This window comes from Rhamphochromis longiceps, linkage group LG15, assembly GCF_057381845.1.
Source record: "Rhamphochromis longiceps isolate RC_006_pf linkage group LG15, R_longiceps_female_GT1.1, whole genome shotgun sequence".
Taxonomy (NCBI): domain Eukaryota; kingdom Metazoa; phylum Chordata; class Actinopteri; order Cichliformes; family Cichlidae; genus Rhamphochromis; species Rhamphochromis longiceps.
In genome coordinates, this window is record NC_140571.1 from 40496291 (window position 1) to 40519743 (window position 23453).

Sequence of the window (23453 nt, forward strand, 5' to 3'; positions counted from 1 at the left end):
AAAATATCGATATATTTTTATACGAGATATAAGATGTGACAATATCCTTTATATCGATATAGTCTATGTTACGTTATAATTATACTTGCGGAGCCGCAAGTTTGCCTCTCTTTCGTCCACTTTCGTCTTTACGCAACGTTACTCGGCCTCGCCTCTCCTTCACTGAACACAACTCCCCCTCCTCCCCCATCGCTTCACCTGCAGGAAGCGACAAGATGGACACGGCAAATCCGTTAACGAGTTACTGCGCATCGCCCCGTGCGTGGGGCTGGACGGCGTCAACGTGTTAGCTAGCTAACCACGCTAACGAGCTAACCACGCTAACGCCATGCAGCCCAGAGGTGCTGCACGGACTAAAATCCTTTCATTTTCTCAAAAGTTGACAGCGCGCCTTATGTATGAATTCTGGTTGTGCTTGATGGCCGCGCACCGATTTTATGTGGAACACGGCGCTCAGCAATCTGTCAAAAAATGTTTTAGTACGACTTTGGTAAGCTACGGAGCTGCAGCGCTTGATGGATTGTCGGAGCATTACGGCTGAGCCTCGCGGAGTGATACGTACTGTGCTTCAACGTAATATTACCTTACTGTGTATAAGGACCATAAATGGCACCTGTTAAGAGACGTGGTTGCGAAGCGGATTTCAAACTCCAGGTTGTCAGTCACGCAGTACAAGTTGGGAACAGAGCAGCTGTGAAATCTGTCCTTGTTATAGTGCTCGTCTTTTAGTTTACATTTTGACTGCACATTTGTGAGCTTTTTGTTATGCACAAAAACAACATTGTTTTCTTTTATTTATGGAGCATTATTATTTAATAAATGCTCATAATTTATTTTTGAGTAAATTTTATGTACATCTGCTCTATGTTAATAAAAGTGCCTGTGTGACATCTGGGACACAGCTTTGACTAAGAACTCTCTTTTTGTTCTTACTTTATGGCTTTAAAAAAAAAATATCGAGATATATATCTTATATCGCCATCCAGCTAAAAAATATCGAGATATGAATTTTGGGTCATATCGCCCAGCCCTAGTGTGTTTCATTAAAAACTTTTCCTTTTTTACAATCCGTTTCTATCTGAGACTTACAAGAGTTATGAGTTACAAGTTAACATGACACTTTAAGAGATGTGCATAAAAATGATGCCACCGGCAGCCCAACTCGTTTTTCCCCACAACCTCTCCTCACAAAGGTTTTGAGGTCTGTGAAAAATGAGCACGTGAAACAGATAAAATGTTATATTTGTTTCATAAATAGCAACATGCACTTGCAGCCACGAGCAGCAACAAAGGAGGAAAAGTGAAAAACTGAAGTACTGACATATGAACTTTAACCAAAAGGTCAACATCTACTCTGTATGCTTGTAACAGGGCACAGCATCTCTTACAGTTTCAGGTCAGACCTCGGGGCAGGGGAAAAAAAAAATAAAAATTTTTTTAAATTTAAAAAAAAAAAAAAAGGCTTTTAAACAACATTTCTAAGCATCAGAAAGCGTCACCCCATGTAGCCGAATGAGCTCAACTAGTTTTTCATCAGTTGAATATGCCCCATGTCATGTGCAGGACCAAGAATCTTTGAACTGGAATTTTAACTAAACCTATTGAGCCTGGGTTTAGAGGGGCGGCATTTGATATTAGATCAATGTAACACTATCCATGTTGCTGTAATGCTAATTGTGATGGACCTATGTCAGCACACAGTACTGCTACAATGTTAGAGCAGAGCGAGTGCACACAAAGACAATATATCAGAATATCATGAGTCAACACTGAATGAAGTTGATGTTTCAACATTGACGACTCAGAACAGACCTTAAAGTAGACAGAGCAGAAGGTAGCTATCGTTCAGCTGACTTGGTCAGCTGTGTCATTGCTGACACACAAACAGCTTACGTGCCTACTATCATTTCCACAGGTGTTTGTCATGTAGGTGTGTGTCTCCCGTCTGTCCACTCCACCTTCTTGACACGTCCTGTCCTGTTGCCACAATCTACACAATCACTGATGTCACCTTCGTTCACTCAGTCTCACGCATGTGCACAGCAAGAAATCGGCACTTTATGATGCGCTGCGATCCGCTCATTATATTCAGCCTTGTTTAATGCTGCTAAGACAAAAAATCTCCAGCAAATATGACTTGCTTCATCAGTATCTGGACTAAAGGCAATAAAAATCAGGACTCTTCTCCTCAAACACACACACCCTACTGCTCTAACTATGTCATGCACAATAAGCACATTAATAAACAGAGACCAACACACGTGTGTGTGTGTGTGTGTGTGTGTGTGTGTGTGTACACGCCATCCAGGTTATTCTTGGCTCAGACATCACCTCTCCAGCAGTACTGTCTGCGTCGAAAAGACCAGCAACATTTCAGCTCAAGGTCTGCAAAGGCCATTCGACAGACCCTAAAGTAGACCACGTGTACATTAGAAGCCCACTGTGTAAGCAAGTGAGGCGTCTGCATTAACAAGGTTGGGAAGACTGGGAAAACTGCTCATGGTGAGTATGCTAACCATCTCTCGACAGAAAGGAGAATTTTTTTTTTTTTTTTTTAAAGCCACATTTGGGGAGGTGGCTGCATAACACCTACTGTCTGTGTTGCAACTTATTCGAGAGCCCGTTATCGTCCAGTCAAAAGCAGAGACACATTCTGTGGCTGAACAGGAGTTTAAGGGATGGTGAAAAGACAACTATTCAGTATGGACTTGATCCAGTGTGAGTGCCCCATTACTGACAAAGACAGAAATTAGCTCCCATCTACACCCGTTTTTATTTGCCCTCTACTCCTCGAATCCAAACTTCCTCAAAAACATAACTCGGAAAAAAAAAATTAAATACTGCTTTGTGTTTGTACTACTGAATACTTAGTCACAACATGCTTTATTTGGGCAGTGATGACGAAAGAGGTGTTCTACACAGTGTTGAGTATGACCACACTGCTCCAGAATGAAACAACAATGCTTAGTGTGAGGGCACACTTCCAGATACAAAGTCGCTAGCTGTAGAAATCTATTAGTGCTAGATTTTAAGTACAAATAAATAAATGAAAATTTCTTGTAGGCATTTGTTTACTCTCTTACCTGTCCCCGTCCATATCCATGGTAATATGGATGCCAAAGAGGCTGTTGACAGCAGGAGAGGGTGGGTTGGGGCCCTCGCTGAGAGGATTCACACCATCTTTTTCTGGCACCACACCGGCAGTGTGCTGAGGTAGGGCATCAGTATTCGGTCCGCTATCATCTGGCTGGTTACTGAAGACGGGGGGAAGGCCTACTGTGGCTCCTCCGTGAGCCCCCTGGAGCTGGATATGTCCTCCTGGGTGTCTGGGACTTGGCACACCCGGAGAAGTGTTGGTTATACTGGGCACTGTGGAAGGCACATTATGGCCACCGCTGTGAGAGGTAGTGGTGGTGGAAGGTGCAGGAGCAATGCCTAACCCTCCTGAAGGCTGAGTCTGACCAGCGGCCTGACAGGGGGCTACCATAGATGGTGCGCCACCAGCTTGCAGCGATAGGCCCTGGGCTGAAGCTGCTTCTCCACCTGGCACCACTGATCCAGGACCAGTAGGGGTCATTACAGGTGGGGACACTTGTCTAGTTGGGGGTCCTACAGCAATGGAAGTCACAGGAAGGTTCTGAGCGCTCGAGCCAAAGTGGGGCTGATGAGTTGAGTAAGGAAACTGCTGGGCCTGTGGGGCAGCAGGCATGGAAGTATTCTGCTGCATTGTAGATTGGTGCACACCATTGAAGCTGTTAGAGGGGAAGGTCTGAGCAGCTACAGGCAACATATTAACCTGAGCCTGATATGATTGCTGTGATGATGAAGTTGTGTACCCCGTGGGTTGGAAGGCACTTGCTCCGCTTCCTATCTGAGAAGCCAAGCTGTAGCCTTGCTGCCAAGACTCTGAAGGGTGTGGGTGGGCGGGGTTTCCAACAGAGGCAGAGTAGCCGCTCTCCGTGGTGGTGTCCAAAGTCTGAGAACTGCTAGTGAAGACAGAATTACCAGTGGCTCCTAATCCACTGTCCCGGTCTAAACTGAGGTCATGAGTCAAAGTGGACTTTATACTGTCACTCCGATTAATATTTGAATCTGAATCTCTCTCATAGTACTCAGTACATGTCCACCTGCCCCGTCTGAAGGGCTCTCCAGTACCATGGTCAAGTTTGATAACTCTGAAACGGGAAGTAAAGTTGGTGCTCACGGGAGCTGTCTGAGCAGCAGTGCTAGATACAGTGGAACCAGGGACCGCAGTGGTGGCTGAGCCTGAAACAAAGGGCTGAGCTGTAGCTGACATGCCCACACTTCCTCCAACACTATGTGGGGTAGCACGCCCAGAGACCATACTGATATTATGAGAGAGCCCCCCGTTGACAGGCCCCGTGTTAGGCAGCTGGCCCTCCTGAGACTCCCCGGCATTGCTTAAGGTTTCCTCGGATGAGCTCCTGTCACACACCCCCAGTTCACCCCGAGAGCCGTCAAATATTTCCGACGACACATCCTCCGTCCGGGATTCGTCCGGATCGTCCAAGCTCTCGGCGTCGTCAGGGATGGTGTTCGCCGCCACCTGAGCCTGCGTTACACTCGTGATCTGGAAACAACTTTTCTTCTTCGCCTGCATTTTCGACATGTTGACTAACTGCGTCAAGTTCTGTCAGCTCCCAGATGAAACCAAGAGCTGTGCTTACTGCTCTTGCTAAGTGTTCACAGATAAAGGATTTGACACAGGCATGTACCGTCACAGTACATTTCCATACCGTTCCTCTTTCTTCTCCCTCCTGTCCGAGGAAAAAAAACGTGTCACAACCGAGGCCAGACCACGACAGGAGTCCCGCAACGTTTCCGCGGTGTCCGGTCGCAGCAGACGGGCCGAAGCTCTTCTCCTCCTCCCGGCCTCTCTCTCCCTCTCACACACGGTCCCTCACACACATACACACACGGTCGGCCTTCCTTGTGTCCCGGCAGCGGAGTTGTAAACAGGCCCTTGTCAAAGTTCTTGCTGAGCAGCTGCCACCGGTACTTTAGTCTGAGGCGGGCCCGGTGTCTCAGACCACTCTCCTCTCTCAGCTATATATGTACTTCTGAGCAGTTAGCCAAGTTATCTGATGTTAGCTACTTTTCCCTACCTCGGCACCAGCATGTGCGACATCATGATGTAAACAACTCCTCGGCTTGTCAAAAAATAATATATAATCCAGCAGTGTGGGAAGAAAACGTCCCAAAGTCGGCGAAGTTTGGCTCTCGCCGTGGGGACAGCTCACTTTTGCCAGCAGCTACTAGCAACTAGCTGACAGATAACCACTTTACTACGGCGGCTGTGAGCTAACGGGCAGCTAACTCCTGCCCGCCGCTCTCCTTACGCGACAAGATGGCAAGCCGAAGTGCATCCTGGGTATGGAGGTCAAACTACTTTTCGGATATCTTAAAAGTGAATTTCACAAATTAAAGGCACATTTTTAAATATATCAAATCTTTCAATTTAAACCTGCCAAAAATAAAAAAAACTATAGTTTATTTTACGTTAAAACCTTTTACATTAAAAAAGACTCCGTTCATTGCCGTCGTCAGTTCCGGTTGACGTCACACACGCAGTGGAAGCGGAACGATTCCGCCAGTGTTTCGTTTATAGATTGAACTGTTTTGAGTTTTTTTGTGTTTTCAAACTGATTTTAAATCCACCTTTTGTGTATTGCCATGTATTACAGCGTTTCATATTCGACAGCGCCCCCATAAATCTTCTTAGTTAAAAAAGCAACAGTTTATTTTTAGCTGTACGCCTTTAAACTGACCTCTTTTACAAGAATCGGTTTCTATACGGGAATAATGCGTGACACATGTACTTTTGATCCATACCTAATATTTTATAGAGTCGTGGCAGTGAGTCATGACGGGTAATTGTTTATGGATGAATCATTTAATTAATCTTAGAGCGCCTATCATAATCATTCAAAGCTTGCTTAAGTAACTCAGCTTAGTGCTGTGTATTAATATCTGTGACTAAAAGTTACTACAACTTAAAAGTGAAAAACAGATCATACACATGAGAAGATCTCACATTAGGCTGTTGCTGCTGGAAAACGTTGACATGAAGCTTTTATCACACAGTCCCAATTCTAAAGAAAGTAAGGGTGCTATGTAAATAGAAACTCAATGTAATCATTTTCTAATCTCAAAAACCATATAATGTAATATTTAATATAACTATTTCATAGAAAATATGAGCAAATTGTGAATTCAAGGGGAGCAAAACATCTCAAAAAATTTTGGATGGTGCAACAAAAAGCTGGAAAAGAAAGTGATATTTGAGAGACACAACTGGAGGAACATGCTGTAGGTTAGGGTATCTGGCAACATAATATAAAAAGAGCAACTTACAGATGCAGACTTCACAAATCTGCAAACATCCTCCTCCACAAATTTGGACACAATTTCAGAAACACTGTGAACACTGTGTTTGTTATGCTATCCACAAACGAGGTTAAAGCTCTATCATGCAAAAAAGAAGGAAAACTGTTGAATCAAAATTTTTAATTCATTTTAGTAAACATGGACGTTCCATCCTCCTGACTAAAGAGAAGAGGGACCATCAAGCTCATTATTTTATCATTAGTCCTTTAAAAAGCCTGTGTCTCTGATGGTATAGGAGTGCGTTAGTGCCTACGGCATTGACAACTCGCACATCTGGAAAGGCCCCATCAATCCTGAAAGGCTTATACAGGTTCTACAGCAACATATGCTCCGATCCAAGTCCATCAGCTGGTCTCCTTGGGCTTATGGACTGCTGTTAAAAGGTGATAACGGTGATAAACATGGCCCTGTCAAACCTTTTTGACACGTATTGCTGCCATCAAATTCAAAATGACCTTATTGTTTCCTTAAAGTTTTGGAAGTTTCAACATTGGATGTGTCTTTTTCATTGGATTTATGAGAATTGAAAATCACTGTGTTCTGTTTTACATTTTACACACTGTCCTAATTTTGGGGGGATTGTGGTTGTAATTTTTTTAAAATATTAATTTACCACCATTAACGTCTAGCTGATAATTACACTCAGTCTTAAAGTTTTATCCCTCACTGAAATCTGTGAGCTCACACATCCTAACAGAAAATACGGGTCCAGATCAGTTGTGTCATTTGTCAAAACAATTAATTCCAATACATCACAGTTGTTGGAAGACTGCCAATTGTCATTCCCAGTTGTGTCCATGAGACAGGAAATGATTCACTTGGCTCATGGGCAGGTTGACCAGAGGTCAAATTATATGACAGAGTGTTTGTGAGAAACAAATAATTAGTGTTTTTGTTTTTTTGTCTGTGTGTGTTTTTGTTTTTTGTTTTTTTGTTGGGGGTGGAGCTGGGGGGGTTGAGGGGGGTTGCAATAGTCAACATGTGGAAGAATGTACACATGGCCAAGCAGCGTGGCAGGGACCAGGAAACCGGTGATCCCTGTTTCAATCCAGCGGTTCAGTGTGGACAATGGAGGACTATAAATACCTCGGAGTACATATAGACAATAAACTGGGCTCTGTTAAAAACACCTCTGCACTTGGGGCGGCTGAGGTCTTTCAACATTTGTCGGTCAATGCTGTCAGAGTCTATTGTGGCCAGTGCCATCCTCTATGCTGCTGCATGCTGGGGCAGCAGGTTGAGGGTCTCAGATGCCAACAGACTCAATAAACTGATCCTCGAGGCCAGTAATGTTTGGGGATGGAGCTGGACTCCCTTAAGGTGGTGTTGTAGAGGTGGATGTTGTCCAAGATAAGGGCAATACCTTATAATACCTGCTAGACAATACCTCCCACCCACTCCACGACATGCTGGCCAGTCACAGGAGCGCGTTCAGTGAGAGACTGAGATTACCCAAATGCACCACTGAACAACACAGGAAATCATTCCTGCCTGTGTCTCTCTCTCTCCATACAATTCCTTCATCTTGTTGTACAGTACACAAGTACATTAGTTACACCCTTTTGCACATCCTCTATAGTGAAAATAACAAATAACAAGTTTTATAGTTTACAGTGAAATGTCAATCATATCATATATTTAATCGCTGTAATATTGTGGATATTTATAATTACATTCATTTAAATATATTATATCATTTAACTTTGCAATAAATTGTATTATTTAATTTAGTTCAGACTGTTACTGTTCTTATTGTCTTGGAGTTTCCTTAAGGATTAATAAGGTATTTTTCTTCTGATTCTTGCACACAGGATGAAGCGGCTTTTGCACAGTTTCAAACTAATTTATTTATTTATTAACCTTTATTTAACCAGGAAGATCCCATTGAGATTAAAAACCTCTTTTTCAAGGGAGACCTGGCCAAGATAGGCAGCAGATCATAACTAACGATTCGTTTTCATACAATATCTGCAAAAATGGTGCTCACTCTGTGCCCCAGGGCAGCTGTGGCTACAACTGTAGCTGCCTCCACCAGTGTGTGAATGTGAGAGTGAATGAATAGTGGAATTGTAAAGCGCTTTGATGGCCCCGAAAAGTGCTATATAAATGCAATCCATTATTATTATTATTATTATTATTATTATTATTATTATTATTATTATTATTATTATTATGAATATGTTCACACAGTATTTGTTTTTTGTTAAATTCAGTGCACACAGGGTTAAGCTGTTTGTCTTTTGAGTTAGAGATAATTCTGTAAATTGTATATGTGAGTATATCTGTGGGAAACTTGTTTCACAAGCTTTCAACTGCTTAATTTGGACTATAATTCAAACAAATGTAAAATGAAACAAAATCCACATTTATATCTTTTTATTTGTTGAAACTGCCCACACGATGAAGCCTTTTAATCCTGGTACAAACTCAGACTGTCTGGGTTATCATCCGGCATGACCGGACACGAAGAGCTGCTGTCAGTGCTTTCCAAACATGGCCTTTGTGTCATTCCCATTAGTTTGTCATTCTTGCTGTGTAATTTCCATTATTATCTCAGATTATCATTTTGTTTCTCTAAGTTTGTTAAAATAAACTGGCCCTCTGACCACTGGTGGTGGTCAGAGGGCCCGGTGGCGCCAGTGTCCAGCAGCCTCGCCTCTGTCAGTGCGCCCCAGGGTGGCTGTGGCTACAATGTAGCCGCCATCACCAGTGTGTGAATGTGTGTGTGAATGGGTGGATGACAGATTGTGTAAAGCGCTTTGGGGTCCTTAGGGACTAGAAAATAAACAAATACAGGCCATTTACCATTTAAAAAAACATATTCTTAAAAAGTAGCTTTTGTTATAGTAACGTAAAGGCCCATAAACTGGAGGGCATTAACACATGTGGCCTTGAGCGCTCACTCCTCTGGGGACAGAAATATTTTCATTATGGACAGAAGTAAAACCTGTTTAAAAATAGAAGGGGAGGAGGAGCGGGAGGGTGGAGCCCAGTTGTGACACATCTCATATCTGAGTAATGTGTTTGCTGGCCAGGTGATTTCACAATGCAAACTTGAATTCATGCGGCCGCAGTGACTCAGACAGCATGAGTGGCTCTATTGCTACTCACAAGATACGAATCCCAAGATGTGAATCACACAGATTTAATGATATGGGCTCATAAAACCTTTGGCAAAATGGGGGGCGTGTAGTCTTGTGTATTATCTCAGAGTGTACATATTGTATATGCATGTGTTCATATATTGCTTGCACTTTGGATTAGATGGCAAACTGCTCTTTATTGTTTGAGTTCTATACTTTTTCAGTGACATTAAACTAAGTCTAATCTAGTCTAGTTTTCAACACCATAACCTATTTTTCCAGATTTTATCCACACTAGTAACTGATATTGACTTATTTCCAATGACCTGATGGCTAGAGGTTATTGCGTCAGAAAAAAGCAAAGGCTTGTGCTCAACTGCTGGGTAGTTTGTCACAAGGTCAGTGCATGACACAAAGAAAAATAAATGTGTCATAGCTGATTATTTCAGAGGCTTCAGTTGCTTTACAGTAAAGAAGGATTGTTTTTCATGACTTGTCACAAAGCTTACATTTCTCTGTTATTTTTGCTTGTAGCGGTAAGTTGTGAAAGCTTGCAAGGGATCTGAAAAATTGAAATGTGATGATAGGTTACAACACAATTAAATTTATATAGCGCCACATCACATTAGCAGTCACTTTAAGGCGCTTGTTATTGTAAGGTAGACCCTACAATAATGCAGAGAAAATCCCAAACAACCCTGTATGAGTAAGCACTTGGCAAAAGTAGGAAGGAAAAACTCCCTTATAACAGGAAGACATCAGCTCAGGATGGGGCAGCCGTCTGTTGCGACAGGCTGGGGGGAGTCATCATGGTGGTTTGAACAAAGCTGCAGTTAAATTTCCTTCAAGGGTCCTTTGTTGCATCTCTTTCCTCTCATTTCCTGTCACTTCTCATCTGTGATTGTTTGCAAAGGTTAAAATGTAGGAAAATAAATTGATTTATTTACTTTCTTCTTTGCTGTAGCTAAATGTGCACAGTGACATCCACGTCCAAGTGAAAAATTCCATGTTTCTATCATCAGAATAAATATGTTTAAAGACTTGCACAGTGTAGTTAGAAGTATTGCTTCATTTCTCTGTTTATTATTTGTATTTATTATTTCATGAGGGAAATAAAGATGTTAATCTGCCTTCACAAAGGAAGAAGGTTTCTTGGGTTTTTTCCCCACATAAAACAAACAAACAAAATTATGTTTTTAAGGTCAGCACCCTTCATGCTCTTTTAATTTAGTCAAATATAGTACAGATGTTCCAAGTAAATGTATTTAACTCTTTTGTAGAGTTCATTTTTTTGTTACTCATCCAGCATTTGTGGGTCTTTAAAGTCAATACAGCCATGATTATTTAAGTAAAAATACTTAACAGATATTTACTTTATTCCAGTTCCAAACAATGCAGACCACATAATTAATATTCAGAATTGACCCTAGTTAAAAAGGTGCCATTCGTTTTTTGTATTTTTGTCACAAACAGAAAATTATGGGTGAAAAAAAAAACATGTTTATCTTAAGCAGAGTTCAGCCCAGTTGAATAGTCTGTTTGTGCCAGCCTATAAAAATATCTGTGTTGTGTAAGTGCTTCTTGTACTTGATGATGTGTCGTCCTGCCAATCTTTCACACACACAATGCAGCTGTTCTTTTTGAATCTAACAGAATTTAGATTAAATCAGGGAGCATCTCCTGTTTTGAATTTCTGAAAAGTTGGCTCATCTCAGAGTTCACTGATGCTTCTTCAAACTCACTTTCACTACACTCTGAATTGATTTTGTTGCTACAGCACCTGGTTGAGCCGGTGGGCTGTCTACTGAAGGTTGGAGTCCTTGTTGTAAGGTTCTGGGTTGGAGTCCGTTTCCTGCGTGTTGACATGGAGGAAACAAGCAGCAATGACTGAGCAGGCAACGAAGGACCAGGGTAGGACATTTATACACATGATAATGAGGTGAGGGATAAACAGCTGGGAGATAGATCAGGAATACCGAGGAGAGGGAAGTTAAACTAGACAGTGCAGACAAAGGACAGACAAAACAGCAAGTAACTAAACATGAAATCAAAGACAAAATCAAGACAAAGCAATGCAAAACAGAACACAGAGACATGAACAGACATAAGAACATTAGAGAGGAAAGAGATGTAAACTAAAACCAAGATAGGAGCCAGGGGCTTAAAACCAAAGAAACATCATTGAATACTGCAACAAGGCCCAAAACTCAACACTCTGTCCTGGACTCAGGAACCCTAACACTATCCAGTAAAGTCAAAAGGACTCCCTTCTTCCTCTTCATCATCTTCCAAATCTTCTCTCTCGTCTAAAATCCCTGAGCAGAGAATCTTCTTCAAGTGTCTTCATCAAATAAACAGCTCAACACAGGAGAAGCTGTTTATTCCCAACCCCAATTTACAGCTGGTTACCTCTACACTTTCATGACCCACGGGTCCAGTGGACCCAAACAACACATTTTTCATTTCAGATCAATTTTACTTATAGCACCAAATTACTACTGTCGCCTCAACACATTTTCTATTATACAGTAAAGACCCTACAATCAGATGACTTACAGCTGTCTTAAAGCTCCTGGTGAGAGTGGGAAAGAAAAACTCTGCTTCAACAGGAAGAAACTTCTGACATAATTGGACATAGTAGAGAGCTGGAGTTTAAAATTAATTACTGTATAAATAAATGTGTGATGCCAGTGTGAAGTCCCACAATGCCACACAAAGGTTAAGGAAGCTGCTGTCAGTGTTTCATTTTAAAAGAAACACTCAAGCAAAGTATGAGAAGGACAAGGTTGCACTTTATTGCTTCGGTCACTTCCTGCAAGTGTTCAGAACAAAATTGGAAATATTTTGTTTGATGTAAAACTAAAAAGCCGAATGAATTCTGTTTGAATGCAACACAAGGACACTTCACTCAGCTCAGAGACTCCAGATTTCAACCCTACGACCTCTACCTCCACTCTGATCTTCTTTGCATTTTCATTAAAGCTTTTTTTTCAAGGATGATGAATAGCGCAGGTTGAAAATAGCATTGCTATGTTATTCCCCTAACACAACTCGCTCTCATTAAATTACACAGTTACATAATGTCCAGATGGCAACTCACAAGGTCTGCTTGACAAAAACAATTTCATTTGGTTCTTAGATAAGACAGAAAAGATGGAAAACAGCCCACAACATGAGAATTCATGACTAAATGTCAAAGCAATAGACCTCATTTTATTTAAAATCTAATGAAAGCAGAAGCAAGAATGCAAGTGTTGAAAACTATATAAAGAATCTTTTTAATCGTTGGGTAGCACAGCAGGGAAAAGCCACACTGTTGAAGTAAAAACATGTAATTTTTCTGTTGCACACAGCTCTGGTATGTTGTTTCACGGTTAGATATGTTTTTATTAGCTGAACATCGCTTTGTGTTTCTCTCTAAATGGACCTGGAAACAACTCCTTGTAAAAACAATATTGCAACATCAGTTGCAACAAGCCCTCTATACTTAGATGCTCTCCTTTAGTAGCAGGCTGTGCGTGGGCTTTCCCAGCCCCAGCCAAAGTGTTTGTGTAGCTGGTTGTGTTTATTTACTCTGGTCTGAGGGCGAAGACTACCAGGCTGTGCTGCGAAGCGTGTCCCAGTCCAGCACGCTGGGTCCACTTTCAGTTTGCCACCACAGGAACAAGACAGGCCTTGTGCCGCCTGTATTTTGGGGCCCGGGTCCAGGCCAGCGGTCACTTTCAGCAGCCCAACCTGAGGAACTTCTGGCCTTTAGCAAAGCATTGTGGCCCTTGAGAGTACATGATTAACAAACAGCCTGACCAAACATCAATCAGGACTCGCTAAAAAAAGAGATTCCCAAGAGAGAAGTGTACAAGGGGTTGGTTCAGGGCAACTTGACCAGCCTGAAAGTGAAAAAAAGTCACATCCAAGTGAACCTTGTGCACGGTTTCAGGTTTACTGGGCTCCGTTTCCACAGAAAACACACCTTGACTTGTTAGTCCTGACCGGGAGCATTTACTTCTCCATGTCTGACTGCTAATAAAAGTAAGTGTTAAATAAAGTCAAACTGCCATGATGAGTATGCTTTTCAAGGTGCAGCTCTGTTCCCCCCACATGAGGCCGGCTGTGAGTTCCAGCAATGCACAGAAACAGCTCAGAGTTAAAGTCTGCTATATTTTTGGAGGCTACTGCTCATAGTTTTCTCTCATTCCGTAGTTTTACCTCATAAATCCTCTCAGGGGAAGCCTATTGGAAGCCCAGATGAGTTGTTGCACAATATTCTGACATTATATAACACAGTATGTGATGTAATCCATAAAATGCAAAGATTTCCCCTATATGGACATGGCATTGAACCGAGCTTTCAAGTAATGTTGCAATACATAAATAACGTGATGTTCGGTGGCTTGTTTTGACACTGAGTGTACTGCATATGTCACCTAACTCGTCGAAACTCACCGGAATAATCGTTTTTTTCCTTTTGGAGCTTTTTCCACTAACTGTGAAAACTCTGACTAATAGAGTTGACTTCCTTGTGTGTTGATGTTCAACACACAAGGAAGGCAACATCGGCGTTGCATGTGAAATCATTTCTGCTGAACCTGCTTGTGTAACATGTGTTTTTGTTCCTTCTAATTTCCTTCAAAACCAAAGGCAGGTTGCATACAATGTCATGCTTCAGGAGACTACCAGGGAATTTGGACAAGATTTTCCCTTCAAACTCTGAATCAGAGGCGTTGAGTCCCTACGCAGCTGCATTCATCATCTTCAGTGCAATCCCTTCAGAATTTTAAGCTGGGACAAAGAAGTGAGAAGGCCCTGCTTTTGTCTTCTTCCCCGAGAAGAGGGCTTCATGTCGTTACAGAGCAACAGAGCGGTTTGTCAGTATTACTTAGATGAGTGCACATACACTATAATGATACATGTAATGCAATTTATCAAAATCTAATTATAGCTGGAGGACTAAGACTTCAATGTCATCTTAGAACATGTAGGCTAATTTAATGTTGGATCTGGGAGCCAAATCACAAGTTCAGGGAACTGCTTTCTAGTTGTGCTGAGATTTACAGTGATGTCTGCATTTGTTTTTCATTTATTGAAACTAACAGAAACTACAGTAAAAATTAATTAGCAGTCACTGCTGGGAGCACCAGTCATATGTGCTTTGACTCACCTTTTTGTTGCACCACCTTAATTTCTCCAGAAAAACCACAAAATTACAGTGCAGGAAAGATGCAGAGCAAGCATGGTTTCTATGAGCCATAGCAGCATCTCTCTCTTTTTTTTATTATTGTTATAATGCTTTTCTACTGTATTTGAGCACACACACACACACACACACACACACACACACACACACACACACACACACACACACACACACACACACACACACACACACACACAAACCCTCAAATGAACGCACCAAGAGCTACCTGGTATTTAGTATTTTACCCAAGGATATTTCCCCATGCAGACTGGAGGAGCCCACTTTACCTCCTGAGCTACAGCCGCCCCAACTGGTGATGATGGTGCAGCGTGATCTTTTGCACACTGGTCTAAAATCTCATACAAGTGCTACTCAGCGTTGCACTAGAGACAAAGGACAAGCCTTTTTGGGGGTGTTTTACTCCTACACTGTGTTGCAAACTCCCACTCCTGAACAAGACATAAACAATAAGAGCGCAGACATGCATATAATATGTAAGGAGTTTTCCAACCGTACTCCCACTATAAAGCACTGCATGAATTCATGTGTGATGGGGTGAATGAAGCTTGTGATTTAAAAAAAGTACTTTGAGTGCTCAGTCAGAGTAGTGACGTGCTATTTAAAGCCTGAATGTGTCTTTGCTTGAAATAGAAATGCATATGTTCCTATGTTCCGGTAATTTTCTAATAACAGTTCAAGACGGAAGTGCTTAATTTGCCTAATTATGAAAATACCAAGCCACCAATAATTAGAAGCACACAGTTAAAGGTCTTGGAGGTTTAAAACCCTTGCAACACGTTGAATAACGCTGTTAGGGGAAGTGAGAGAACATTCCTTGGGAGGGCAGATTTTTGAGCTCTAATCCTGAACGAGACGGCTTCATGGCTTCATTGTGCAAAAAAAACGCAGCAGCGACCAAATAAAACAGTAGAAATCTCTTTTATCCAACCACTAGGCCTAAAGGACTATCTCTCAAGTGTCTGAGAGAGAGAAACTCGATGATTCATGAATCCAGCTACAGGTTGCTGAGCATGCAAACAATAGTGTGCACGCCCACTTAGAGCCGACCTTGTATGTTTTTCATGCTTATGTGGAAAGTTTAGAACTGCAGCAAAACAATAACAGAGCAAATCTCCAATCCCCTCGAACAGTTTCCCCTTTTTTTGGGATTTTGGGTTATTTCGTCGAAGCTACTGTATGATGTAATGCAGGGGCGCATGTTGCCTAAGCAGAGCGAGCATAAACAGGCATTTGTGAGGGAAAGGAGAACTGTCTTTGGTGGAAAATTTGCAGTTATTATATTCTGTTCTACCTTCAGATGTTTATCTCGATCGTTCAGCTGAATCATTTTGACAAAAACATCTCGTTCCCAGAAAATGATTTATCTGATGAAACAGAGTCTTTATTCCTAAACAAACCTCCTACATAGTCGGAGGATTGCAAGCGTCTTTGTGTCTCCAGCACACACATAACTAGCACACAAATATCAAAATGTAGTTTTTGTTTTTAAAAAGGTGCCTGTTTGAGCGCAATATTTCATGTTTATAGATTTTTGTAGTTACATTTGTGGTTGTGTTAGAGGTGAAAAGTCAAACTTGTTCTTTGATCCCAGCCTTTTATTTCAAGCTACAGATGGCTCTCGTGCATGTCAGCATGATGAGATGTGGGTTATTTCAAGTAAAAGCAAAAGAAGCGATGTTTAAAACATCCAGCCGCCTCCTTCTGCAGTCGTTAAAGCTAAAATCTATGAAGTATTCATCATTGATGCAGAAGAACTTCTCAGGGCTGCAGCTTGCATCCTTGCATGCTCTGAGGCCTCCAGGGCCGGTGTTCTGCAGGTTTGAGATGTGTCCTTGATCCAACACAGCTGATTTAAATGGCTAAACGACCTCCTCAACATGTCTAGAGGTTCTCCAGAGGCTGGTAATGAACTAATCGTTTGATTCAGGTGCGTTGATCCAGGGTGAGATCTAAAACCTGCAGGACACCGGCCCTTGAGACCAGGAGCTGAGGAAAATATTTACGCCAGAATGACCAACTCTAAATAATTTCATTACATCCGTGTTATTTAGCTACATTTTAAAACATTAAATTTCATAGAATCTGGTCAAAATAAAATTTACTAGATTAGTATACATTCAGTTTATACCAAGCATATTTTCCTTAATCGTTAATTATTTAAATACATAAACCTCGGCTTTTCTATTGCAAAATGATTGCTTCATGTTTATGAGGGCAAGCATGCTGACACCTATCTCTGCTGTGCCCAAGACTTTTATAGGTTAATAAAAGCGGCCTATTTTAATGTGATTATCAGCACTGATAAGCAGTGATGAGTATCTGATAGCCAGGAGATTTGGGACGGTGAGGTCACAGACAAACAGACTCAGGGACAGCTTTTATAGCCCTGATCAGTGCTAATACCTGATGTTGCACACATACTTTTTTAACTCTGCACATGTTGTCTATATTTTATTCTATACATATGGTAATTATTTATTGTGATTTGATTGCCTTTCATGTAGCGGTGATGTGGGAAGGTTCTCCAGTTTGACACTGTGACTGTGCAATGAAAATAAAGAGTTATACAGTTAGGACTATAATTTGTTAGGCAAAGATACAAAGTTTGTAGTTCTACCTCTGTACACCACTACAGATGTTGTTAAATCAAAGAACCAGCATGTGATTGAAGTGCAGACATCAGCTTTAATTCACTGAGCAGAAAAACAAACAAACTTCTCAGAGAGATAGCAGAAACTTTAAGAGTTGCCTAATCAGCTGTCTGGTCCAACAGGCCTGAAAGACTACAGAAAGCAACTTAAGTCTATAATAAGACAAGAAAAACAACTTCACAATATCTAACCAGGCCAAGAATGCTCTCGAGGAGACAGGTGAGTCGCTGTCAAGGTCTAAAATCAGAGGATGTACAACAATGTGCAAACAGGAAGCCAGCGTCGTCTGAAGCATCCCACATTACTGTCGAAGATGGAGGCGGCAGTGTTACGGTGTGGGCACGTGTGGCTGCCGGGGGAACGGGGTAACTGGTGTTTCTCGAGGACATGAGTGTTGATAGAATATTTAAAATGAGGTTAGTTTGTCCAGACTCCAAAATTGCTGTAATTACTAAAGAGCTTCTGTGAACCTTTGAAAAAACAACAACAAAAAAACACTTCAATTAAAGCTAAAAGCCTGCACTTGGGTCACACGTGACTGTTGTGCTGTACAGAGGCAAAAAAGAAAAAGTCCAACAAATTATGGAGCTAACCGTACGTCAGACATCGAGTTAAATGGGACAGGGAAAGAAGGAAAGTGCACTGTACTGTATATATGTGCCTACACTTGATAGAGTATTTGGGTCATCACCTGCCCCCTATGACTCAACGAGTTTTGCTCTGAGCAAATTACATATATGGTTTCTTTATAGGATAGATTTCAAAATAAGACGTACTTTCTGGGCGGTGTTGACTATTGCTACGCTGCAGCGTTAAAGGAAAATTGGGCAATTTTGATAAAGTTGCCCAAGTCAAAAATCTGCATGACGATTTATTGCATTACACTAAATGATTACCGACAGCCTACTTAACCTCTCACTCTTCAAACAGCACATCTGCAAACATTCATTGTGTTATCCTTCCTACTCTCTTCCTCCCACCAACCTTACAGGACTCACTGTCTTGCGACCTTTGGCCTGACGGGCCATAATGTTCCCCTACTGTTTTTCCAGCAGGTGTACTTCCATCTCTTAATCTCCTCATTGTGTTCCAAGTCCTGAACAACCTATTTTCTTAATTGCCAGACTTGATCTAGATTACAGTGAGGGCCATCAGGAGGGTTTAGGTTGGGTTGAGAGGTGCGCATGGGTGTCCCAATCTCCAGCGATCTATCCAGCTAGCACTGGAGATTAGGACACCCACGCGCACCTCTCAACCCAACCTAAACCCATAAACAAAATGAATATGGTCAGGCCCACGCAGGTTCTGATCCTGTGCTCAAAGGGGGTGACATTGGTTGGTTTTGTGAATCTGGCTTTTAAAAGCTGAGGATGTTAGCATGTAGGAGGCAAAGAGGGTCTTGCAGGAAGACTCAGTTCAATACTGTGCCACCAAGAACTGGGGCACATTTAATCTGAAAATCTGCTGCGGTTTCCAGGATGAATGACATGTTTCCTTGAATGAGTGTGCACCCTGCTGTGCAGGAGCATCGCAAAAGCAATTTCTATGTACATTTTCTATCAGAATGTGACTGCGTTGAAGCCTACTTAATGAATCAGCTATGACAGCTGCACCAGAGTGTGCTACTGGGGCATAGCGGACTTTTAACGTTCGACTACCTTTGGAGCATTAACAGCATTCATTTTGTTACAGATGTTTTAATATTGTCTGATTAAAAATTAGATTGTTGGTGTTAACTGTGCAGGTCATTTGATTTCACTGTGAATACATGTGCTGGAATGACGATAAAAACCTTGAGTCGTGAATCTGGGACTCTCCACCAATTGCTCTTAGAACTGAAGAAGCTTCTTGGATGGGAGGTGAAACCAATGACTGTAGAAAACAGCAGAAAAAATCTTTTATACAGTCATTGGGTGAAAGGTCTTGAAGAAACTTAAAGAAATCCAGACGCTTTTCTTTCCAAGCTCCTTAGACTACGATGACTTGGATGACTGAGAATCTTCACAGACATCTTTAGTCGTGAATCTTCTTGCTCCTAATTACAGAAGTTGGCTGCAGTGTTTCTAAAAATGATCTCTCAAAGGAAAATGTCTTGATGTGTGAAGAGCACGAGAAACAGCACAAAGCTGCTGCCTGGGAGGACAAAACTGCGCCAATGTTTCATTTTTATGTATCTTTAAATTAAAAAATAGACAAAGAACATTAAATAATCGGATAAAACAGCTTAAACAAAAGTGTGACTTCTTGCTGTTTGCTAACACTGACACCAGATCAATAATCCTGCAGAAACTAATGTGTTTCCCCTACAGCAGCTACGCCTATTATTTTATTTGTTTGTTGTCAGATTAAAGCGAGGGCGGTCTTCACGGTAGGTAAATGCCTGCAGAATTTTCAAAAGATGAATCATTTTGAAATTTTAATGTGACACAGCATAGAAAGCTCTCATTATAGAGACAGCCTGCAGAAAACCTGTGGTGAAGCTGTAGGACCTGAGCAGTTGAAGTCTGTTCCTGTGCCTTTAGATGAGAAGGTGGTATATGGGTAAATCACGGGCGAGTGCCAGCATGTGTGTGTCTGTGTCATCTGTTAATACTCGAAACAAACCTGAGGACAGCAACAGAGTTTTGGCTTAACTTATTCAACAACTTTTCCCACCGTACTTACTTGCCAGCTTTCATCGATTTGGAAGAGTGCTATGATGTAATTCTACATAAACTTCCCTGTTCGGACTCGTCTTCTCTCTTGCCCGAGGACCTCTCGCGGTGACAATGCCAAGTCTTTTATTTCCCCTCATCCAGCAGCTCTCCAGCACCATCTGTGTCAGACTGCCATCATGACGCCCCTGGGCTGCTGCAATAAACACTTACAACCACAAGGTGTCGTCATTGGGCAGTAAAAGCACTCTCTCGCTTTCTCTGTGTGCATTTAAATATCTATTCATATATAAACTGGGATGGTTTAAAAAAGCTATTAAGAGATTATAATAAAATAAAAAATACATCAATAAAACAAAGGATAAATCAGATTTAAAAAGAGAAAAATAACTAAATGGATTAAGAAAAATTAAATTAAAAAAACAAAGAAGAATGCTGCTCACACATATAGCCCACAACCCACAGATGATGAAGGGAAATGGAGGTCTTGTTAAATCCTATTACTTGGTCTGAGTGTGCAACATTATGGCTCCATAAATCAAAAAGCAATTAAAAGATCCAGCAGAGTAAAATCAAAGATCACTGGTGTCAAATGAACTCACTCACACGCACAGACATACACACAAAGCGATATATGCTGCAGTGGCGCACCCCATTTACTATTCTTTTGACTTGCAAATGACAGCTGCTCTTTTAAGAAGACTTGCATTGTGGCTGTGAGTTGTGTGGGTGAGTGGGTGGCTAGTGGTTTGCGGGTGGGTACCGTGCAGATATGTGTAACTGTATTCATATACGACAGTGGGTGGGGTTTTCAAAGGGTTAACCAGGTGTCGCAAATGTGTCCTCAGAGCTTTATAGTTAATTGAATAAATAAAGGTCAGTCCAGCAGCTCACCAGGAGCCAAGCTGTCATAAATGGACACCTTCAGGAGTGTGTCCACCTGACCGAAGGCATTTGTGCATAAATGTTTACTGCCTATGTTAATCAAATGAGCATGAAAATAACGCAAACAAAACATCCACAAGTGGTGACTCAGTTTTGCTCTCTAGGATTTTACCTTGTGGTTTCGGTCTTCTAAAAAAGCCACTCAGGAGCTGCTCTGAAGTGCATCAACTGGAGTTTTTTTAGCTCAACTTGAGTTTCGCAGTGTTTTGAACCCGCTTCTTCTCCACCAACAACACCAACAACAACACAATGACAGTCAATGAGCTCCCATCTTCAAAATAGACCTCTTCTGCTCACCTCAGGATGATGCTTATTTGCCTTAAACTGGGTTTTTATGAAGCCAAGTTTCTTCTAATTATCTGCTCCTTACACACAGATGTTGTGCCTGAGCTGACCACATGGCCTTACAACCACACTACATCCCACCTGCACACACACTGAGCTCATTATTCAAAATCCACCACCGTAACATTGTTCATCTGACAGAAAATAAAGAAAATATAACAACTCCAATTTAAACCGGCTGGTGTTGTTCTGTTTTTTGACAGAAAGAAACATATGTCTTTGTGATTGTTTCAAAGATGCTGTAAAAACTGCACATTTATCGGCTTTGAAGATCATTTCCTTTCCCATTGCTCTTTTACAATGGCAGCAGCATGTTTCGATGTGCAGTGCACACCGCTGTGGGTAATGATATCTGTGTGTTTCCCCCATGAAGTCATAATGTTTCACAGTTACCTCACATTAAGATCTATTCTGTCTTCAACAACACTAGTGTGCCACTGGTGAATAAAACCCTCAAGAATCTCACTATTTTCAATCTGAGCAAGTAGGAAGGTAAAACAGAGAGATAACAGCACCACCTACAGAATCTCAGAGAGAAAATTCAAAGAGACGGCCACAAAGTTTGGATAAGGAACAGGTGACTTTTTCATAGTGCAGGGCAGAAAGAGCCAAGAGGTTTGACTTGAAGGAAACAGAGCGAGGAGCATCATGCATGCCTTTGTACATCCCAAGACCTACAGCATGTCTAAGTCGCCATATATGAAATGATATTTCTTACTTATGTTACACTTTCGAAAATTCAGTTTCTATAACATCAGTTTATTTTCACATAAACCTGCCACAGGTATGTTTATCTATCTGACTGCTCATGAGTGCGCTTCACTCTGTGCGACCTGCGTACGACTGAAGATGTCTTCAAAACAATACTAAAATGAACAAGGAGCTACAATCGTCATAAGAAGCTAACACAGAACAAAAAATGATCCGAGGATGAAAATAACCCTCCACAATGAGATTCAGATTCTCTTCATCCTTCACTATGAATCATGACTATTCATCTGAGCAGAACACTGGTGCTTTATATCCAGTCCGTACATCATACCACAGAAGCACCAGTGAATGCAGAGCTGCGTTTACAGTAGCGTGCTGCTGAAAGGCTGCTTCACTCAAAAATGATGGATTATAAATACAAATAAAATCAGATTCATTCCTTTGTCTTTTTATTACCTTTTTATTTCAAGAAGACTAAAATATGGGTGCTGGAATATGAAGAAGAGTCTATCGAATCTTTATCGTCATTCCTAAGAACAAATAGGAAATCAAAGAAGTTCATCTCTACTTTCTCCAGGTTTTTCTTTTCCTCTAACCTCTGCAGGCCAGTCCTTCTGGCCACATCATCGTCCTGGGGGTGGGTTTACACAAGGTAGCTATCGCGTGTGTCGTGGACTACGGGTCACGCGTATTTGCATGCCCACATTTTACAAGTGTCTTCACATGAGAAAACGTTTGTGTGCTGAGAATCCATTTGCATGTGTGCGTGCCGTCCACACTTACTGTCACGATCAGTGTACGTCCACTCAAGCTGGGTGGGTACCTGTGTGGAGATGTTACTGTTGCCATGAAATTTTGTATTTCAATTAACCAATAAATATGTTTAAACTTTAATTCTCCAGCTCTGCCCTGACCTTATTGGATAAAAATACTTTATATTTAAACATTTCTTGAAGGGAAATTCATCACATGCATCTATTAAAGAACCAATGAAAATGCTTCTGATGGCTCATCTGTCAAAGCTGTCCATGGGCTTTCTCAAATGGAGAGCATGTGTGCATCCACTGGTGAGTATCCATCGCCTCCTCAGTCTTGGCTGCTATTGATTTTCTATTGTCTGTGACAGCCGGGACCTGGTGAGCAGAGAGGAGACATTTTCTAGGAAAGGAGCTGCTCCAGCACTCCATCTTCTCTACCTGCTGCTGCTCAATATTTAATGCACTGCACCCAAGCTGCCCCAGGAAGGAATTCAAGTTAAAAAAACAAACAAACAAAGAAGCACAGTTTCCTTTTTAAACCATGTCTGTTACGTTGTTACGTTGGGGTTTGTTTCATGAAACAAGCAGTCGCATTGCTGAGCGTGTGGAAAAATGCAAAAGAGAGCACGCTTTAGCATTAAATCACCCAGCATAACTCTTTACAGCTTAACAACCCAGTGACA

The 23453-nt window shown here is 41.6% G+C and overlaps 1 protein-coding gene across 2 annotated transcripts in view; it reads right to left on the reverse strand.

The window, feature by feature from the left end:
- Positions 1 to 5374, reverse strand: part of tsc22d2 (TSC22 domain family 2) — a 32524-nt gene extending 27150 nt beyond the window's left edge. For both annotated transcript variants that reach the window (XM_085381283.1, XM_085381284.1), the window contains exon 1: positions 3084 to 5374. In XM_085381283.1, the coding sequence (XP_085237409.1) occupies positions 3084 to 4630 (1547 nt within the window). In that variant the 5' untranslated portion in view covers positions 4631 to 5374. The remainder of the gene's footprint in view (positions 1 to 3083) is intronic.
- Between the last annotated feature and the right edge of the window lie 18079 nt (positions 5375 to 23453).